Here is an 18,173-nt window from a genome sequence, read left to right as displayed (position 1 = left end):
ACATGATAATGAAACAAGTTCTGTTCAGGTTAAAAAATTTTTAAAGAAGCAATGACGTTACTCCAGTTTAGCATAAAATCCACTGTTAATGTATTATGTGATAAAAGGAGAGAAATTTTACCATATGTTTAATAAAAAACAGAGGAAGAAATATTCACCTTTGTTTTTGTTTTTTTTTTCACCTTTGTTTTTTAAAGTATGGTTACACACATAAGCAGAGAAAGAAATCACAGGTTAATAATACTGGTTAATTATTAGTGGTGATAATTGATGAACTTCGACATCTTCTTTGTAAATGTCTCCTTTTTACTCACCCCTTGGCTAATATCCCAACTTCCTACAACACATTTTTCTAGATATAGCAAGTTTTTAAAATTAAATTCCTAGAAATAAAAATTTAGTGATTTGATTTTAGAATTATATATCAAATCTTTCTAAAGCAAAACAAATACTTGAGAGCCGCTTTAGTAATACAATAAAATTTGCAGTATTTTTTATAAATCTGGTATATTATCCATACTTTCAAACATCTAAACTTAATACTTATTTATAGAACTAAAGATGACTCAGAACCACCTGGAGAAGAAATAGCAGAAAGGACAAGAAAGCCAAGTCTTTCTGAAAAGAGAAATAATCCGTCAAAATGGGATGGCTCTTCACTGTAAGTTGTCTGCTTGATAATGATCCTATTTCTGTGGAGTGGGGAAAGATGAGGCAGGGTTAACAGTATTAATCTTAGTCAAGGTACTAAAAGACCTATCAAATTGTTAAATTTAAGAGGAAAAACAACAAACTTCACATGGTCTACAGGAGTTATTCCTGAACTGGTGGTTTAGGAACTTGGTTTTGGAGCCAGATGGCCTAAGGCAAGTTCATCTACTTTTAAGCACCAATTTCTTCACCTAAAAGATAGGGCTGACAGCAGCAGAACATGCAAAATGCTAAGACATAGATGATGTTATAATAAGCTTTTCTTTGTGTCTCATTTCTTAAACTAAAAATAGTTTACACCTGAATATAGCAAAAATCCCAGGTATGGTGAGAAATAAGTGGCATGTGTATATACGCACATACCATGCTCCACAAAAATGTTAGTTGCCTTACCTGACTGAAATAATGAGATACTCACATGTTCTCGTTAGGAGTTAAATAATGGCCGAGTCACCTAATTTTCAGATCATCACCATAGCATTTCTTAACTTTAAGTCATTTCTCTAATTCTAAAAATTATTGGGGTGGAAGTGGGGCAAATTGTGGGCCAAACCAAGACAGCAGGCACATTACGTAGCTTATTGCCAGGCAGTGTTTGTGGTAGGTAGGGCAGAGTGACGACTTGTCTGGTACTGTTGGCAAAAGGAGCCAACAGTACAAATAGCAAAACAAAATGTTGCTATTGCCAAAATCTGAATTTGTATTTTCCTTACAGTTATGACACAGTAGCTGCCTGGGCAACAAACCTCAAGACTTCCTTCAGAAAGGCGAATAAGGCACTCTGGCTTTTTGCTGCATTCATTGTGCTGTTTGCAGCTTTGATGAGCTTCCTCACAGGACGATTCTTCCAGAAGTCTGTGGATGCTGCTCCCATACCAGATGGGGACTCCTGGATGTCTCTAGAGCAAATCTTGTGGCCATTCACCGGACTCCAACACAATGGACCACCACCAGTGTGACTTAGCACATCTTAATGTATGTGTCTTGATTTTTAAAGTTTTAGTATCTGAACTTTGTAAATTAGTGATTTTTAGCTGGGAAATTATAGCGTTGAACCACAGGGTCTCAGAAGGACTGCAAGATATTTAACATCCTTTCTTTCTGTGAGTTCCTCTCTGACTAAAATACAATGGGGAAGAAGCCTGCCTATGATTTTTAGTGAGCTTTTTGAGGAGGAGATATTCCATATTGCTTGTTAAAATTTATTCAAATAGAGTAAAAAGTGAACATTTTCAGTGGGCCAAATATTCATAAGAAAAAACCCCCACTTTTTAAAAAATAAAATTTGAGTACAAAATGCTTATTAGATTTTAATAACCTTTTGAAATACAGTCACTCATTACATTGCTTTTGAAGAAATGCCTGATTTTGCTCTGGGTTGCTTGACTTTTCATACTGCATAAAATCTGTCAGCGGGGATTAAGAATAGCTGAGCACTCTGGTCGAGAGTAGCATATAGCACACAGAGTCAATCAGCTGGCAGCTGGAGCTCCTAACTTTTTCCATGGCTTTTTGGGAAGCAAAATCCTTAACCATGTGATATAAAGTAGAATGAAACTCAGTTTCTTCTTTAAGGGCTTCAGAGAATGTCTCACTGTTTTCATTGATCTTGAGCCTTTGTGCTCTGTCACCACTAAACATTAAAAGGGTCCAATTAGGTTTCTGAATAGGTTTTTCACTAAGGTGTTCCTTCAGCTACAGGAAAAGAAAATGAGAGAAATCCATTAATAGTTCCTCTAATAGGTATTTTGGCAGAGTATAATTTGAACTCAGTCCCCAAAATTGCTAATGTAAAAGAAACACTCTTTAGTGCCTGATCTCTTAAACCATGTTTGTATGTATGTATTCATTCAACAGAGATTTGAGTAGCTCGTATGTGCCAGGGAATGTTCTAGGTGCTGGAGATATAACAACAAAGAAGAAAAAACCATATTAATAACAATTGCAACAATAAAATCCTATCCTCCAGGAGCATATATTCGAGTGGGAGAAACACACAGTATACAAGTAAATATGGTGGCTCACTTGCGCTATCTTTTTTTATCAGGCAGCAGTAAATGTGCCAGAAAGTTCAATTGGAGGCCTGTCTCTGAGAGGAAAAAAGCTTCCATTTGTTCTCATTTTGATGTAAAGAGCTGTCAGGACACTACCCTGAAGTCCAGAGTGTTTGATACCATAATGGACAGTGAAGGTATAGCCTTTATATAGCTTGGTTTTATATTTTTGACAAAATAAACAAAAGTGAAGTTTTAAAACTATTTGAATGTTAATTTTTTTTTTAACCTTTTCAAGAGGAGAAACCATGGCCTACATTCATTTAGCTTTTGAGTATCTTCTTTGGAAGGACAAAGTAATTTTATGGGGTTTGTATACTATACCTTAACTATAACTTTATTTGAACTACATACTATATTCCACTTGCTCCAACCAAATGCAAAAGCGGAACTTAGCAGGGCCAGCTGCCGATAAGCTTTCATTTCTATCAAAGGATCCTGTCAATATAAAAACAAAGTTGATCATAAAGCCTTTCAACAAGTCTTCCATCTTTGGCCTCCTACAGTCACTTCTTAACACGGAAAAATCCACTTAAAATCTAAGTCAGATGACATGATGACTCTGACAGTACAGGGCAATGGAGCTGCCTTTTAGAAGAGAAGCCAGAGTCCTAACAATGACCTAGAAAGGGCCTCTCTGATCAGCTATCCCCCCCGCCCCACATATGCCCCACATATACCCCATTATGACCTTCTTTGTTTCTCTTTTTGCTCTCTGAGCTCCACTTGGCTAAATTCCCCACCTTCAAGTTTGGTTCAGATCCTACTTTCTTGGTGAAGGCCCCCTCTTCCAATACTATTTGATATTGTATGTTGCCCTATGATTCCTGATCTTCCTTTTTTTTTTTTTTTCATATAAAATATAAGATAATCTAGTATATTTTTGCCTTCCTGTGCTAGAATGTAAGCTCCACAAGGGCAGGAACCTTGTTTTATTCACTAATGGATCTTAAGCATCTAAAACAATGTTCAGAAAAAAAATCCTTGAATATTCTGAGATGACTAGTACACTACATGCAGCATTTGTAGAGTAACTGGCAGTTGAGTTACTAAAACTAAGGTGCTTTTTTCCCCCTACACATAAGTACACAGTTAATGATGTTATTTTCAGATATACCCATATTGTCATTTTCTGGCATATTTTAACCTGTTTTGTGCAGAAGAGTTCTATAGCCAAGAACACCTTTCATGATTGGAGCCTACTTTGGCCTCATTTGTATATCGTAAATATTTACTAAACATCTGATTCAAGGAGTATGCTAGATACTAGAATCATAGGTGATGAAAGAACACTCCTCATCCTCATGGAACACAGTTTAACATGGAAGGATCTTGGGCGCCTGGGTGGCTCAGTGGGTTAAGCTGCTGCCTTTGGTTCAGGTCATGATCTCAGGGTCCTAGGATCGAGTCCCGCATCGGGCTCTCCGCTTAGCAGGGAGCCTGCTTCCCTCTCTCTCTCTCTCTGCCTGCCTCTCCATCTACTTGTGATGTCTCTCTGTCAAATAAATAAATAGACTCTTTAAAACAAACAAACAAACAAACAAACATGGAAGGATCTTATTTAACTAAAGCCTTATGAGTAACATGAAGCAGTATGCAGACAGGGAGCCTCTCCCAAGAAATGGAAGGAAGTGGGTTTTCTCTATCAGTGGCCTTTTTATGTGTTTAATTTCACCAAATTTGTTATGTTTGGGAAACTTCTGAGGCACTTAATCTTTTAGGAAATCTTACATATATCCAGCCTGGAAGAAGAAAGAAAATTTGAAGTTGCTCTAACTACCTTTGCCCTAACTGACCAGCTGTGTGAATAATGGTCCATTTGTCAGTATGAAGATCATACTAGAGGCTTCCTTTCTTGGGAAAGATTATTAAACTTGAGAGAACTCTGGATTTCTGGTCTTGCCATTTATTCCTTCCAATCAGTTCTGTGTGAGTGAATACAGAAAACCTAAGCCATACCTGAAGAGTTACATAACACTGAATACTGGCTACCACTCTAAATGTCCTTTACATTAAATTTGGAAAGATTTGTTCTTACCTTATAATTTATAACAACATAAAAATGAGAGTGTTCACTAGGGAAGATATTCAATCCAGCTTCTTTCAAAGCACAAATGAAAGAAATAGGAGTCATCCATTTTCCTTCCAAAATAGAGAAATGCTTTTTGTTACTTAGTGTGATTGACGCTAACAGGCAGAGGTTTTCCTAGTTTCAAGAAGAAAGATAGATTATTACATCATGATTCCATTTCCAGCCTTTAGCTTCTTCATACTAGTTTTTTGTTTTGTTTTGTTTTAGCTCTATATCATTCTGTACAAAAAAGTACGCAGGACAGATATGCTTTAGGCCAGCTCAGAGAAGTCAGTCATAAAGTCTCTGTTATCTCAACCAGTCCATCGGTCAACTTTTTGGGGGCTTTATCTGAACAGTCAAGAGACTGAACGATCTCTCAGTTCTCCTCCCATTGCAGGAGTTATGATCTAAGAACACTAGTCACATTGAATTACAGTAGCTATTTGATAGCTAGTCATGTTGCAACTTTTAAGGATAGTTTTTTTTCTTTTTACAAATATAAGATTTAAGGTAATCAAAGTTATCCAGTTTTAAAGTTTGCAGAGTGGCAATTTGAAGGTATACAGAGATCACAGTCCTCTTCTGGTTTTAGAAGTCCAACGTGCTATCCACTGTGGGACAGAACCACCCTCCTCTTCTGGAAAGAGGAAGCCTCTTTAGAGTGGATCAAAAACTGCAACAGGCTTGTAGCTTCACTAAGTGGCCTATTTCTACTAAAGGGTGCAAGTTTGTACGTTATTACCTATCCAATCACTATTTCATTTAGAAATTATGGCTCAAAGTGTATTTTAAATACACTTGTGGGGCGCCTGGGTGGCTCAGTGGTTAAGCCGCTGCCTTCGGCTCAGGTCATGATCTCAGGGTCCTGGGATCGAGTCCCGCATCGGGCTCTCTGCTCAGCAGGGAGCCTGCTTCCTCCTCTCTCTCTCTCTCTCTGCCTGCCTCTCTGCCTACTTGTGATTTCTCTCTGTCAAATAAATAAATAAAATCTTAAAAAAAAAAATAAATACACTTGTAACATTTCAATATGTCAATCACCAGTGACTGATTACTTTGACATACTTTAACTGTCATCAAGCGGTTTACCTCTTTCATATGACTTACTCTCTGTGACTTACCTTAATTTGTATTTGAATCGTAGTAAATACTGTAGTCACAGTCAAAAGTACTTGATCCACATCAAGTGGTGTTAGTTCCCATGACTGGAATGGCATGTTAATATGAGCATCCTGAATCAAGGTAACGGGCCCAAGCGTTTCTAGGCTGAATGTTACAAGTCTGTCTTCTGGTTTGTAAGAGACATTGCTGATGCCATCAGTTTGCCAATGTTTACCTGCATAATAAGGAAGAAAGTAACAGTTTCATTTTTTCTATACAAAAAATGAGATGAATGGAATGACCCAAATAACTGCAAAGGTGTATAAATTGATCTTTTACATTCAGTAGAGAATCTCTACAAAAAGCCACTTTTGCTGGTTCTTCCTGGCTACAGGATCAAATCCGAACTCCTCAGCATGGTATCTAAGGCCTTCAGAATGAAGACTCGTGTTTCTGGCTTCACCCCTTGCACTTCTGACACCTGGTTTTAGCTATGCTTTCCCCCTCCCCCAACAGCATCATCCACTGAGCCTCTGTACACGCAGTCCTTTCTTCCTAATCAATCCTTTAGAGAATCTCTCATCTTGTTTAAAACAAAACAAAACAAAAACCACCAAAAAACTTTAAAATTCACCTGTGCTAAGTATATATTTTCGTAAATTCCCCCAGTTGTGCAACCATTACCACAATCCAATTTAGAACATTATTATTTTCTCCATAGATTCCCTCATGTCCATTTTATAGTTAATTACTCCCATTCTCACCTCTAGCCACAGGCAGCCATTAATATACTTCCTGTCTCTAAAGATGTCTTTTCTGGACTTTTCATATAAATACAATCATATGTAGGTGGTCTTTTGTGTCTCTTACAACTTAATAATAAAACACAACCCAATCTGAGAATGGGAAGAAGATCTGGATGAACATTTCACTGAAGAAAATCTAGTAAAGGATAATAAACACGAACAAAAAGATGTTCCACATGATGTTATTAGGGAAGTACAATATAAACCCCTGAAATACCACTTCATACTCACTAGAAAGACTAGAATAAAAAAGATCACAAATGTTAGCAAGGATGTGAAAGGTGGGAAACCTCCTGTAATACTGGCAGGCATGTAAAAAGTACAGTTACTTTGAAAAACAACTGGACAGCTTCTTAAAAAGTTAAACATAAATTTACCATTCAACCCAGCAGTTCCTTCCTAGGTATATACGCAAGAAAAAGGAGAATGTACGTCCGCACGAACACTTGCATGCCAATGTTCTTAGTCTCTTAAGGCCCGGTTCAACATTCTATACCAAGACAAGCCTTTCTTAATGCTCCAGGTGGACCCCCTGGGCTGCTCCATAACACTTCTACCTATTACAGCACCTTTCTGTGTCGTATTAGGTGGCTTTTCCTTGTCTTCCTCCCCTACAACTTTGAAAACTCCTAGAGGAAGGAAATCTGTCCCATTTATCCTGTATTTCTTATTGTGTAGCATAATCATGGAATACGAGTTATTCCCTTCCCTCAAATGACTTCTCCATCTCCACATGGCTTTCTCCTCACATGAGGGATCCACTCACTATTTTTAACTCTGAAATTCAATATAATACATACAATTATGTTGACAAAGTAAGGGATTCATAATTCATTTTTACAGTAATAAAATTAGTTTTTTAAAGGTAAAAATTAAGTATCACCTATAAATAAATTCTCTAATTTTTAGTATTTCCTGGAAGAAAGTTTCCCCATGGGAAGAATTACTGGAGTTGTATACTACTGCTGTAGTCAGAGACAAATTTTACACATTATATTTCCCCGAATCATGTGGGATAACTTATCTTGTCAATTCTAACTTAGTGTGACTAATTTTTAACAGAGTAAATACTTAAAAACATTACCATTAAAGGAAAAATGAAACTTCTTAAGCAACATGAAGGGAAGAAATTACCTAATTGTTCATTTTGACAGATTTTGTAATTTAATGTATTGATGGAACTATACTGTTATTAATTCGTAATTTTTATCTAGAATATAAATATCTTTTTTTAAAAAGATTTTATTTATTTGATTGACAGAGATCACAAGTAGGCAGAGACAGGCAGAGAGAAGGGGGGGAGGAGCAGGCTCCCTGCTGAGCAGAGAACCAGAGCTGAAGGCAGAGGCTTAACCCACTGAGCCACCCAGGCGCCCCTAGAATATAAATATCTTGTGCCTAGGTATACACAACCAAAAATGTGGATTACTGTAGCCATCATAAAAAAAGTTAAAACTGCATAACACTTACCTTTTCTGGTAGAGAAATTCCTAAATTCTCTGCTCCTTTGACTACATAAATGGATTAATAGCTCTGTGCCTTTGTGATCTGTTCTGAACGTGTCACAAACTCAGTAAATTCTTCCACAAATATGAATATAAAATGCTTCACATTAAAAGTAAAGTTACACTTCTTTCGTCTAGCAGCCTCAAACCTGCATACATTAATTTACCAGACCAAGACTTCTCAAAATTGAGCCCGCCAACCCCAAATGAGGTATTTGTTAATGATTAGTAAATCCTTAGCTAGTATCTCTGCTGGTACTTCTGATTTTGTTATTTATTTCACATTTTGGATAACCAATAATTTCCCATGGTTCAACAATCAAAAGTTATAAAGAGACAGGAAGTGGCTAGTATTCATCTGTCTCAGGTTTCCTAATGGCCCACTCCCTATCTCCAGTACTTGTCTGTAATAAGATTTGAAATTTCTAAGTTATTAACATTAAAATAAATTTTAATCACCCCAATCTGAATTATGTACTCATTTCAGGAGAGAGTAGGTTTTTCACTTATGTAAGACTTCAGGAACTAATAGGAACTAACTAACATTCAATGCATAAACTCCAATCCCTATTCATTTCCATCAAGAGCAAACAAAATAAACACACTAGAGTTGCCATAGAAATGTGTAAGATTAGAAATGCGGAGTTTACACACTGTAGTTTCTGTTTTAAGGATTTGTGTTAGAGCTCTTTTCATTACATAATTATCAAAGTTGATTACAGTATTGCTGTACCTTCAGCATCCCACCTTGCAACCATAGGGTCCTCAAACAAGATTACATTCTCCTGAACCTCAAGTGTCACCTCTATGGGTGGGAAAGCATTTTCTGTTTCAACGTCTTCCGTAGTTTCTGGAGGATATATATATTTCTGCAATCCTTCTTTGAGTATCTTAAAAACGACCAAAATAATATCAAGTTAGACACTGACTGGTAACAAGTAAAGATGTAAATATTGCTGAGTAAACTGTATGTAGTTATTAAGTATTGAAGATCAGTCTCATTTACTAAAGATTACTAACAAAATTTCACAAAAAAATTAAAGATAATGATTGAGGAGGAAAATAATCACCAAATCTGAATCACAGACTCTTCCTCTGGTCCAGGTTCTACGTTGGGACTTACTAACGGAATTTTATTCCTCCAAGTAATCTTATAAAACATATATTTAACAGAAATAAGTGGGGCTTAAAGAAATCAAATAATTTGCCAAAGATTACAAAATGACTTCAAGGAGGCATTACAACTCAAAAATAGAGCTCTAGGACCCTAAATCCCATATTCCAATACCTTGGTTAGAGTGTGTAGGTAAAGAGGGGAAGGAGTATAAACATACTTTTGAGAAGTATAGAAACGAATGGATGAAAGTAAAAAAAATCATCACAGTGGTACACCTTAAACTTTTACAATGATTCATGTCAATTACATCTCAATAAAGCTGGAGAGAGAAAGTAAATTAAGTCAACAGCAGATCTCTCTGGGATGGAGGAGATCTGTCCATTATTTGAACATAGCAGAGAAGGATCTAGGGAAGGAAGGGTAGGGAAGATTAAGACTGATTAAAAATAGAGGAAAAACTGGATGGGTTAAAATTCTAGAAGAGGGGGCGCCTGGGTGGCTCAGTGGGTTAAAGCCTCTGCTTTCAGCTCAGGTCATGATCCCAGGGTCCTGGGATAGAGCCCTGCATGGGGGGGGGGGGGTCTCTGCTCAGCAGGGAGCCTGCTTCCCCCTCTCTCTGCCTGGCTCTCTGCCTACCTGTGATCTCTGTCAAATAAATTAAAAAAAAATTCTAGAGGAGGTGGGAAATTATTGAAAAGACACTTGAATAAAAGGAAGAAGACCTCTTTGTTGCAAAAGAGAAAAACAATTGTAAAGAGGATACTTTGAGCTCAATGGAGAACATGGAATGATGATATGAGGACACCAACAAAATTCAAGAAAAGATCTTTGAGTGAATTCTTAGAAACCCCAGCCCTGATAAAGAATTTTGAAGGCCTACCTTCACCAAAGGATGCCTTTCTTTGACTCCCCACTGTCCTTCAAGCAACACAGAGGTAGGAAAAACTGATTCAAATAGACTGTTCTAAGTAGCTACAGACCAGGTTATCTCCCCCAGGCATGCTCTAATAAATACATTCTCAGTTGTGGGGAGAATGGGAAAGGAATAGCAGTATCATCCCCAAGGGGGTGAAAATTAGTTTGGGGGGGCATGAAAAAAATTATACTCTTTTAGGTGTAAAGCACAGCTATATATTTAGTACATACACAAATACATTGTTTATCTATGGTATTAAAATTTCATGGGGTGGATGGCTAGGAAAGAAAATGCCTACAAAGGCTCCTTAGAGAGGTGATAATGGGGAAAAAAATAAAAATTGACAAATGCCACTCCATGACGATAAAGTACCAAGGTTCTTAATGGTAGAACTGCGAGTGAGAAGTAGCTGACAGTCTATGTACATGATATGCTGGAGGAGAGAGAGACAAGGAGAGGAGAATGAATTAGAGGGAAGGGGAGAATGAGCGAGAGGGAGGGGGAGAATTCAGAAAGGCTAGAGAACAAGGAAGGAGAAAGGGGCTATGACAATATAGCAGGGTGGATTTGGGACACAAGCTACCATGAAGTAAGTTAAAATAAACCAAGTCAATACCAGGGCAAATGTTACTATTTACTGAAACAGGAGTGAGGAAGTCCTTCAAAAATGATCTCACAACTGTTGTCATTGACATCCTTACTAAGAGTGTGGAACGTGCATCAGCAATAGTGCCATCACCTGGATCTGTGCTTCTCAAACTTAAATGTGCACATGAATCACCTGAGGGTCTTCTTAACACTCAGATTCAGCAGATCTGAGGTGAAGCACCAGATTATGCATTTCTAGCTGATGCTGATCCTGCTGGCTCATGGACCACACTTTATACACCAAGGATCCAGACCAGTGGTTCTCAAACTTTAAGGTGTGTTTTGCTAATACACAGACTACAAAACCTCATCCCTAGACTTCCTAATTCAGTAAAACTAAAATGAGGCCCCTGAATTTGCATTTCTAGAAAATTCCCAGATGATGTTAATGCTTTTGGTCAAGTGACCACATGTAAGGAACCACAGAGCTAGACCAGAGTACATAAACTATGGCCCCTAAAAAATCTGGTCCACCACCAGTCTTTTTAAATAAAGTTTTCATTTACATCTGGCTGTCTTACTGTACTGAATGCTGCAACAGAGCTGGTATGCCCACAAAGCTGAAAATATACCCCATCTGGCCCTTTACAAAAAACGTCTGTCAGCATCTTAAATAAACTATCATTATTAAGAGCAAACTGGCACAATCTAAATATAGTGCTATAGGTTTACAATTAACATGTATGAATCATAGTTTTAAAATTCATATTATTTTAGAGTTCTTTCCTTTAATATTGGATTCAAATTTTATAAATTCAAGACTATTTAAAATTAGTTTTCCCTTTATGCTTCCTTAATAGATTAAATTTCATTAGATGTTAGATCATTTAAGATAAAAGTGTGAGAAATAATTTTACTCATAAATTTGATTCAAAAATCAACCTACTTCCACAATCATCCAGCCTTTCATTGGTTTACACTGCGGGGGAAGCTCCAAAATATCCAAGTGGTACACTCCACCGAGGGTTGTGAATTGGCATAAATCAACCTCATTGTCTTCAAAGATATATGGCTTTTCATTAGCATTCTTTATCAGCAAAAGCTGTGCTAAAATTAATCAGATTAATTCAGTTTCTAAATAGATTGCAACAATCTGGCATTAGGAGGGAGAGGAAAAAATTCTGGAAATGAAGTTTTTATTTAGCTACTAAAACATCAAAAAGTGGTTAATTCAAAACTATTCACAAAGCTAACCTTCAAAGTAGTAATAAGCATGTATAATGATAGGCTAAAGGGGAGGGCTCCATTTATAGCTTATATACCAACACTTTTAAGAATATGTATCTAATAAGCATGTTACAATTAAAATAACTTCAATAATACATTGTATCACAAGAGGAGGAAAAATAATTTTCCCTCTACCTTCTGAGTTCTTGGCTGAACTTTTATACAAAAGGCAGAATAAGAGGAAATAAACCACTCATTTATTAATATGAATACCTCATGTAAACATGGGAGATTACCCAGGGAAAAATGAGTAACTTAAGAGGTGGCTCAGAACTCTGGCTTATACAGCATCTTCAACTAAGAACAACAAATTTGTGGGGAAATGACAAGACAAAGGAAACCAGTTTCAGGGTTCTGACTGTAGAGAAAAGGACTAGTTAGTAAAGTTCGTTATGCAGATTCTTCTGGTCTCCTTTCTGGGCTGATAGGTCTGAAGTTAAATCTGGGCATTAACCACTGTCACTCTTGGTAGAAAGCAGAGTGACACCCTTTGAAATTTATGTCTTGTTTTTAGGCAAATAGGGGGAAGGTAGGCAGCTTTTCTTGCATCTGCATCTTTATAAGTCCTTAACTTAAAATATCCTTATGCCAAAGTGGCATATTTTGGGGTGGCATATTTTGCTACCCTTCATTATAAAATAAGGAAAAGTGGCTTAACACAAAGTTTGTTACCTGACAAATTAATGTTTTTAAACTGGACATTAGGGGGCTAAAAATCTTAAAGAAGAAAGTAAAATGGAGAAAAACATAAAATTTTCATCCATATATTAAAGCTAACCTTTTTTTTTCCCCAACAAAAACAGGTCCAGCTCATTAAAAAAAAGGGGGGGGGGTGGACAGAGGCTTTAAAGTGAAAAACTGTATTGGATAATCCCTTCTGTATAGAAATTTTATGGGGAAATTCTATAATTCCATAATTCTCAGTGTACAATCAAGGGAATATTTTAAATCACGTATCACTAAGACCATTCCCACCTGTCCACCAAAAGTCTTTCCAGTGTAGAAAGATAAGGGAAATCAGACTGCTTATAGGTTCTACTCCTTACTTACTATGTAACCTTATGCAAGATATGCTAATTAACATGTCTTTTCTCTCCTTCTACAAAAGAGATATTGATATCTACCTATTGAATTTGGGGAGTTGTAGTTAATACATGTAAAAAGCTTAGAACTGGTGTCAGACACACAGTAAAACTTAGGAAGTGTTGGTCTTGTTATTTATCATTTTAATTTTCCTCTCCCATAAAAGGAAGCACACTGAGAAGTCACTGAATTTAACCCATGGACAGCAGACACTGAAAATTAATGACAATATGCAAATAAAATTCCAATTAAGCAATTGCTCTTTTTCCCTTGTACACCTTCAATAAAATGCTGACTTTAATTTCAAATTTATGTAGTTAATAATCCATTTACCTAAAAAGAAAGAAAAAGAATACTGTATCCAAATTCAGACATTTATGATTAGGGGATTAACATATATATTATTTGGGGATTAGCATATAGAAAACCTCAGTATTATTGGCAGAAGTTCATGAACTGACTCTAGTATCCTAATTCTAACAGGAAAATTAACCTCCTTAGGGCTATAGAAAAGTTTTGAAGATATAAACCTAGTTGGCTGCTGAAACAAAAGTGTGTTGGGAAAAGTGAAGAAGTAGACAAAAAGTATGTTATGAAAAATATGCTAAAAAGTCTATAGAAATTGATTCCTTAGAAGTTCCTAGGAAGTGATGTACATACATCTCAAACTAAAAGATATGTAAATTAGACATCACTATCACTTTGACATTTTTAAACTCTCTTCAATTGTTATTTTCCAAGATAAGATTGAATACAAAAGGGTTGAGAAATTTATGGTTATGCACGTGTTTGTGAATATTCATTACAACATTGTTTGTAATAATAAAAAATTAGAAATAACCTTACCATCAATAAAGATTTAAATAATGTTCCATTACTGGGATGAAATTATACAGCTACTAAAAAGGTTATTAATATGTACTGACCTAGGACAGTGTTGAACATATTCATTTAAGTAAAATATGCATTATGTTCTATATATGTCTATAGACTATGCTACATAAAATTACAAATTATTATTGATAAAAAAGTAATTTTCAAACATTTGTATGCTATTTCATGGTTTCATTAAAAATCAAAAGAGAGCTACAAAGAGAAGAAATACAAACAGGAGAAATTTTTGTTAATACTGGTTATTTCGAAGAGGGATTATGAAGAATTTTCACTTGACATATATTTCTGCAACATCTGAACTTTTTAATGCAACATCTGCATTTCTGTTGTAAGCTGGAAAATCCCAAAAAAGTTAAATTCTACTAACATAATTTAGAAGAATACCTGATAAGACTGTTTCACTTAATAATTTCATCTCCACTTCACATTTTGTGGCTTCAGATTCTTCCTGGACAAAACTCTACAGAAAACACAAGGACAGAAGGGTGACTGTGTCTGCTGCAGCACAGATTCACTCTTCATTCTCTCCCCACTCCAGTTCCCACTTCAGATGCCTGCTACCTCAGTTTCTGGGCCCCACACTGACACTTGCTCTGGCAGAAAAAGTGGACTCAAAAACAGTATTTTAAATTTCAGTGAAAATGAGAGCGTATCTCCACAGAACCTCACGAGGGCAGGAGCTAGACTGCTCAGATTCTCTGATGACAATCCTCAAGTATAAAATCGACTAGGAAGCAATGCAAGCTATAAAAATGTTATTTATATTTGCATTTTGATTGTAGCCAAGTTTTAGGTTTTCCTTGATTTTGGCAAACAGCTCTCTGATAGACTAATTCCAAAGCCTGCTTTTGGGTGAGCCTCTCAAGAAAATTAAAGATGTCATGCATCAAATAAGGTATAAGATACTACACTGTAGAGTAGTAAATGAGTATTTCAATAGGAGGACATAAGATCTCCTTATGTATTCTAAATCTGCCACTAATTTACATTTGTAACCTTGAGGAAGTCCTCGAACCATTTTGGGCCTCAAATTCCTGCTCTAACAACATATTTGGTACTGAACTGTGTGCCAGACATAATAACACATCTTGTAAACAATCCTAAGAGATGGCTATATCTTCATTTTACACAAAAAAGGAAACTGAAGCTTAGGGAAATTACTATTTTAAGAGTCAAAATAATAGAAGTGAATAATTTTATATATAGTAAGGCTGTGTACACTGTAAAACTTTGGTTTGTGTGTGTTTATATTTGCAAACTGGATAATATCCAGCAAACTTCATTTGACCCCTATACTATCTGTACTTCTAGAGCAATAGAAAAGTCTTGTACCAGAATTTTAGTCAGAAGCTAGTTAATCCCTTCATCTCTCTCATCTTCAACCACCATTCAGTGCCCAGTCTCCCTTAATAATTTATCATAATAATCTGTGCCTGGGTGGCTCAGTGGGTTAAGCCTCTGCCTTTGGCTCGGGTCATGATCTCAGGGTCCTGGGATCGAGCCCCAAATCAGGCTCTCAGCTCAGCGGGGAGCCTGCTTTCCCATCTCTTCTGCCTGCCTCTCTGCCTACTTGTTATCTCTGTCAAATAAATAAAATCTTTATAAAATAATAAATTATCTTTTCCATCATTCTTGTCACTGTATTGCCCTCTGTCATCTTCTTGAGCACTTTACACTACTGCCTTCTCTGCCAACCCGTTCCATGCACTTCGGAAACTTCTCACTTACAGACTCATTCATTCAAAGAATTTTCACAGAGTGCCTAAATTGTACAGGTATTGCCAGATACTAGAAATAAACAACAAAAAAAAAAACGACAAGGTCCCTGACTCAAGGTGTTCCCAGTCTATTAAGGAAAGCAGGTAAAGGAATAGTTACACTACAGTTTTGTGGCTACTGTAGTAAAAAGTCAGGGGGTCCATAACAGGAGTATAAAGAACAGTTAATTCTATGGGGGAAAATATTGCGTGAGTGAGTGAAAATAGGAAATGCTACCCCAAAGTGGTAAAGTTTGAACTAAATCTTGAACGATAATAAGGCTTCCTGAAAAAAAAATGGTGGGACAGAATTCCAAGTGTGAGTGAGGGCAGAAAGGCATGAAGCAAAATAGAGTTCCAAGCACCTGAAGTACTCAGGTATGGTTGGGGTGAGACATACTAAGAAGGTGTAAAAATCTAAAGCTGGAGAGAGGGGCCAGAGTGTAGAGTTTAGATGACACTCTAAAGACTAGAATTTCTCCTATGGGTAAAAGGGAGCCTAGAAAGGACTTAATGGGAAAGTGGCGTGAAGAAGTTTGCATTTGCAGAGTATTCTGGTGGCCAGCTGATGAATGAATTCCTTAGTGGAGAGTAAGAAGTCCGAAAAGGATCAGGGTCTAACTCAAGGTAGAAGCGATCAGGTTCATTAGAAGGAGCATATATGGGAGATGACATGGAAGTAGAATCAACATAGCTTGGATGGTAACTTGATACAGATGATAAGGGACAGGGGAAGGCTGATTTTCAGGTGTTTGCTTCGGTGATAAAGTGCATGGTGACAGTTATCAGGAAAAGACAAGGAGGAAGGACAGGTTTGGGGAAGAGTAATGAATTCAATTGTGAATGTGCTGAATTATCATTAAAAAGCCAGTTGCATTTCTTTCTTGCAGGAAGGATTATGATCATTAAAAATACCAAAGGTATTGGGCCAAAATTCACATCTTCAAAAAGTTGAGAATTCTTTTCAGTTTAGACCAAACTGGTTTCTTGCCTTGCAGGAAATCTAAAAATGTAGGTTTTTCCAAGGAACTCTCCCCTTGATAGCCACAGTACCACAGCATGCAACAATAGGGATTTATCAGCCTCGAATTTATCACATGACAGGATAATCTTGTATTGAATACACTGACTTCACCTAAGTCAGAATTTTTACTATTTTATGTTACTGTTTAGCTCAACTGACTTTTTTCTGAAGCTAGACCACTTAATGCTGGAAGCAATGTGTCAGTTTACATGGTAGTGCAAGCTCCTTAATCTTGCTAACTTCTCCCTAATGTCTTGCTGTCCTGGCAGCTGCACCAGGAGAACACACTCCTGCAAAAGCCTTCAGCTCCAAACTGCATCTGCTGATCATATAATCCTTCCTGGTTTCATACATTATGAAGTTCCTTGTGTCAGTTGGCTATGAAGCTGAAAAAAACCCTTTTTTCTTCATATGATCATGTTTGTCCTGTTTCATCATAACCGTTTTTACAAAACTGGCTATTTTCATTAGATTTTTTTCCCTCTCCAAATAAACTTTAGCACTGTTCTGTCAAGTCTCAAAAATTACCAACTGGAATTTTTACTTGAATTGTGCTAAATTTAAACATGTATAATAAATCTATAAAAACAATATGTGCTAAAAACTGCCTGGAAACATTGACAGAATATGAAACAGAAGGGAGCTGAACTATAACTTTTCAGTGAGACCTGGGCTCAGTAGATACAGGAATTGGCTTATAATATGGGAAGAACTTCACAGTACCCTAGCAAAGTATTTTTCATTGTAAGTTAATGTACAGATGTTGTAAAATGGAAAACTTTTAATATATATAGAATTTGAATTTGATATAAAACAACCTGGATCATGAATAAGATCAGTGGAACCAAAACAGAGTTTGCAGAAATAGATCTCATGGTCCACTTGGGAGTTTAGCATTTGGCATTTTAGACCAGCAAGAAAAACCTACGTTCATGTGATAAGTGTTTTGAGACAGTTGGTTAAGATTTGAAATAAACTTAGATTCTTCCTACTTTAAACTAAAATTCCAGACGGATAAAAGATTTCAATGTAAAAACAGAGCTAAGCCAATCAAAAGCCACAAAACTCATGCAAGTAGTTGATGAGAAAGTATATGTTGACATCAACAATTACCAGTGCAGTTGGTGATCTTGATATTGCAGAGCTGCAAAACATCAGCACTCAATACAAATTGATCTAGAATCCTATTGTCCATCAAAAGAACATCTATATAAAGGAAGTTCATTGACCTGAAGTCCATTTTTTTTTCATCAAAAGGT

At 36.5% G+C, this 18,173-nt stretch overlaps 2 protein-coding genes across 38 annotated transcripts in view; one reads left to right on the top strand and one right to left on the bottom strand.

The window, feature by feature from the left end:
• IRAG2 (inositol 1,4,5-triphosphate receptor associated 2) overlaps positions 1-15,747 on the top strand; it is a 185,810-nt gene extending 170,063 nt beyond the window's left edge. For 19 of the 25 annotated variants that reach the window (XM_082738460.1, XM_082738479.1, XM_082738480.1 and 16 more), the window contains 2 exons: positions 554-661; positions 1,427-2,969. In XM_082738460.1, coding sequence (XP_082594586.1) covers positions 554-661; positions 1,427-1,670 — 352 coding nt within the window. In that variant the 3' untranslated portion in view covers positions 1,671-2,969. Of the gene's footprint in view, positions 1-553; positions 662-1,426; positions 2,970-14,574 lie in introns of those variants that run through there. The other 6 variants (XM_082738465.1, XM_082738468.1, XM_082738469.1 and 3 more) reach the window with 2 other exon arrangements.
• The window catches only part of DNAI7 (dynein axonemal intermediate chain 7), a 62,603-nt gene continuing 46,438 nt past the window's right edge, over positions 2,009-18,173 (bottom strand). For 7 of the 13 annotated variants that reach the window (XM_082738500.1, XM_082738505.1, XM_082738510.1 and 4 more), the window contains 7 exons: positions 14,518-14,593; positions 11,816-11,976; positions 8,982-9,138; positions 5,958-6,172; positions 4,804-4,971; positions 3,090-3,203; positions 2,009-2,406 (listed from right to left, as the gene is read on the bottom strand). In XM_082738500.1, the coding sequence (XP_082594626.1) occupies positions 2,131-2,406; positions 3,090-3,203; positions 4,804-4,971; positions 5,958-6,172; positions 8,982-9,138; positions 11,816-11,976; positions 14,518-14,593 (1,167 nt within the window). In that variant the 3' untranslated portion in view covers positions 2,009-2,130. Of the gene's footprint in view, positions 2,610-3,089; positions 3,204-4,803; positions 4,972-5,957; positions 6,173-8,981; positions 9,139-11,815; positions 11,977-14,517; positions 14,594-18,173 lie in introns of all 13 variants that reach the window. The other 6 variants (XM_082738501.1, XM_082738502.1, XM_082738503.1 and 3 more) reach the window with 4 other exon arrangements.

The sequence above is a fragment of the Mustela nivalis genome, assembly GCF_964662115.1.
Source record: "Mustela nivalis genome assembly, chromosome: 7".
Taxonomy (NCBI): Eukaryota; Metazoa; Chordata; class Mammalia; order Carnivora; family Mustelidae; genus Mustela; species Mustela nivalis.
Note: the sequence above shows the minus strand (reverse complement) of the source record. Positions and strands in the feature narration are given on the sequence as shown.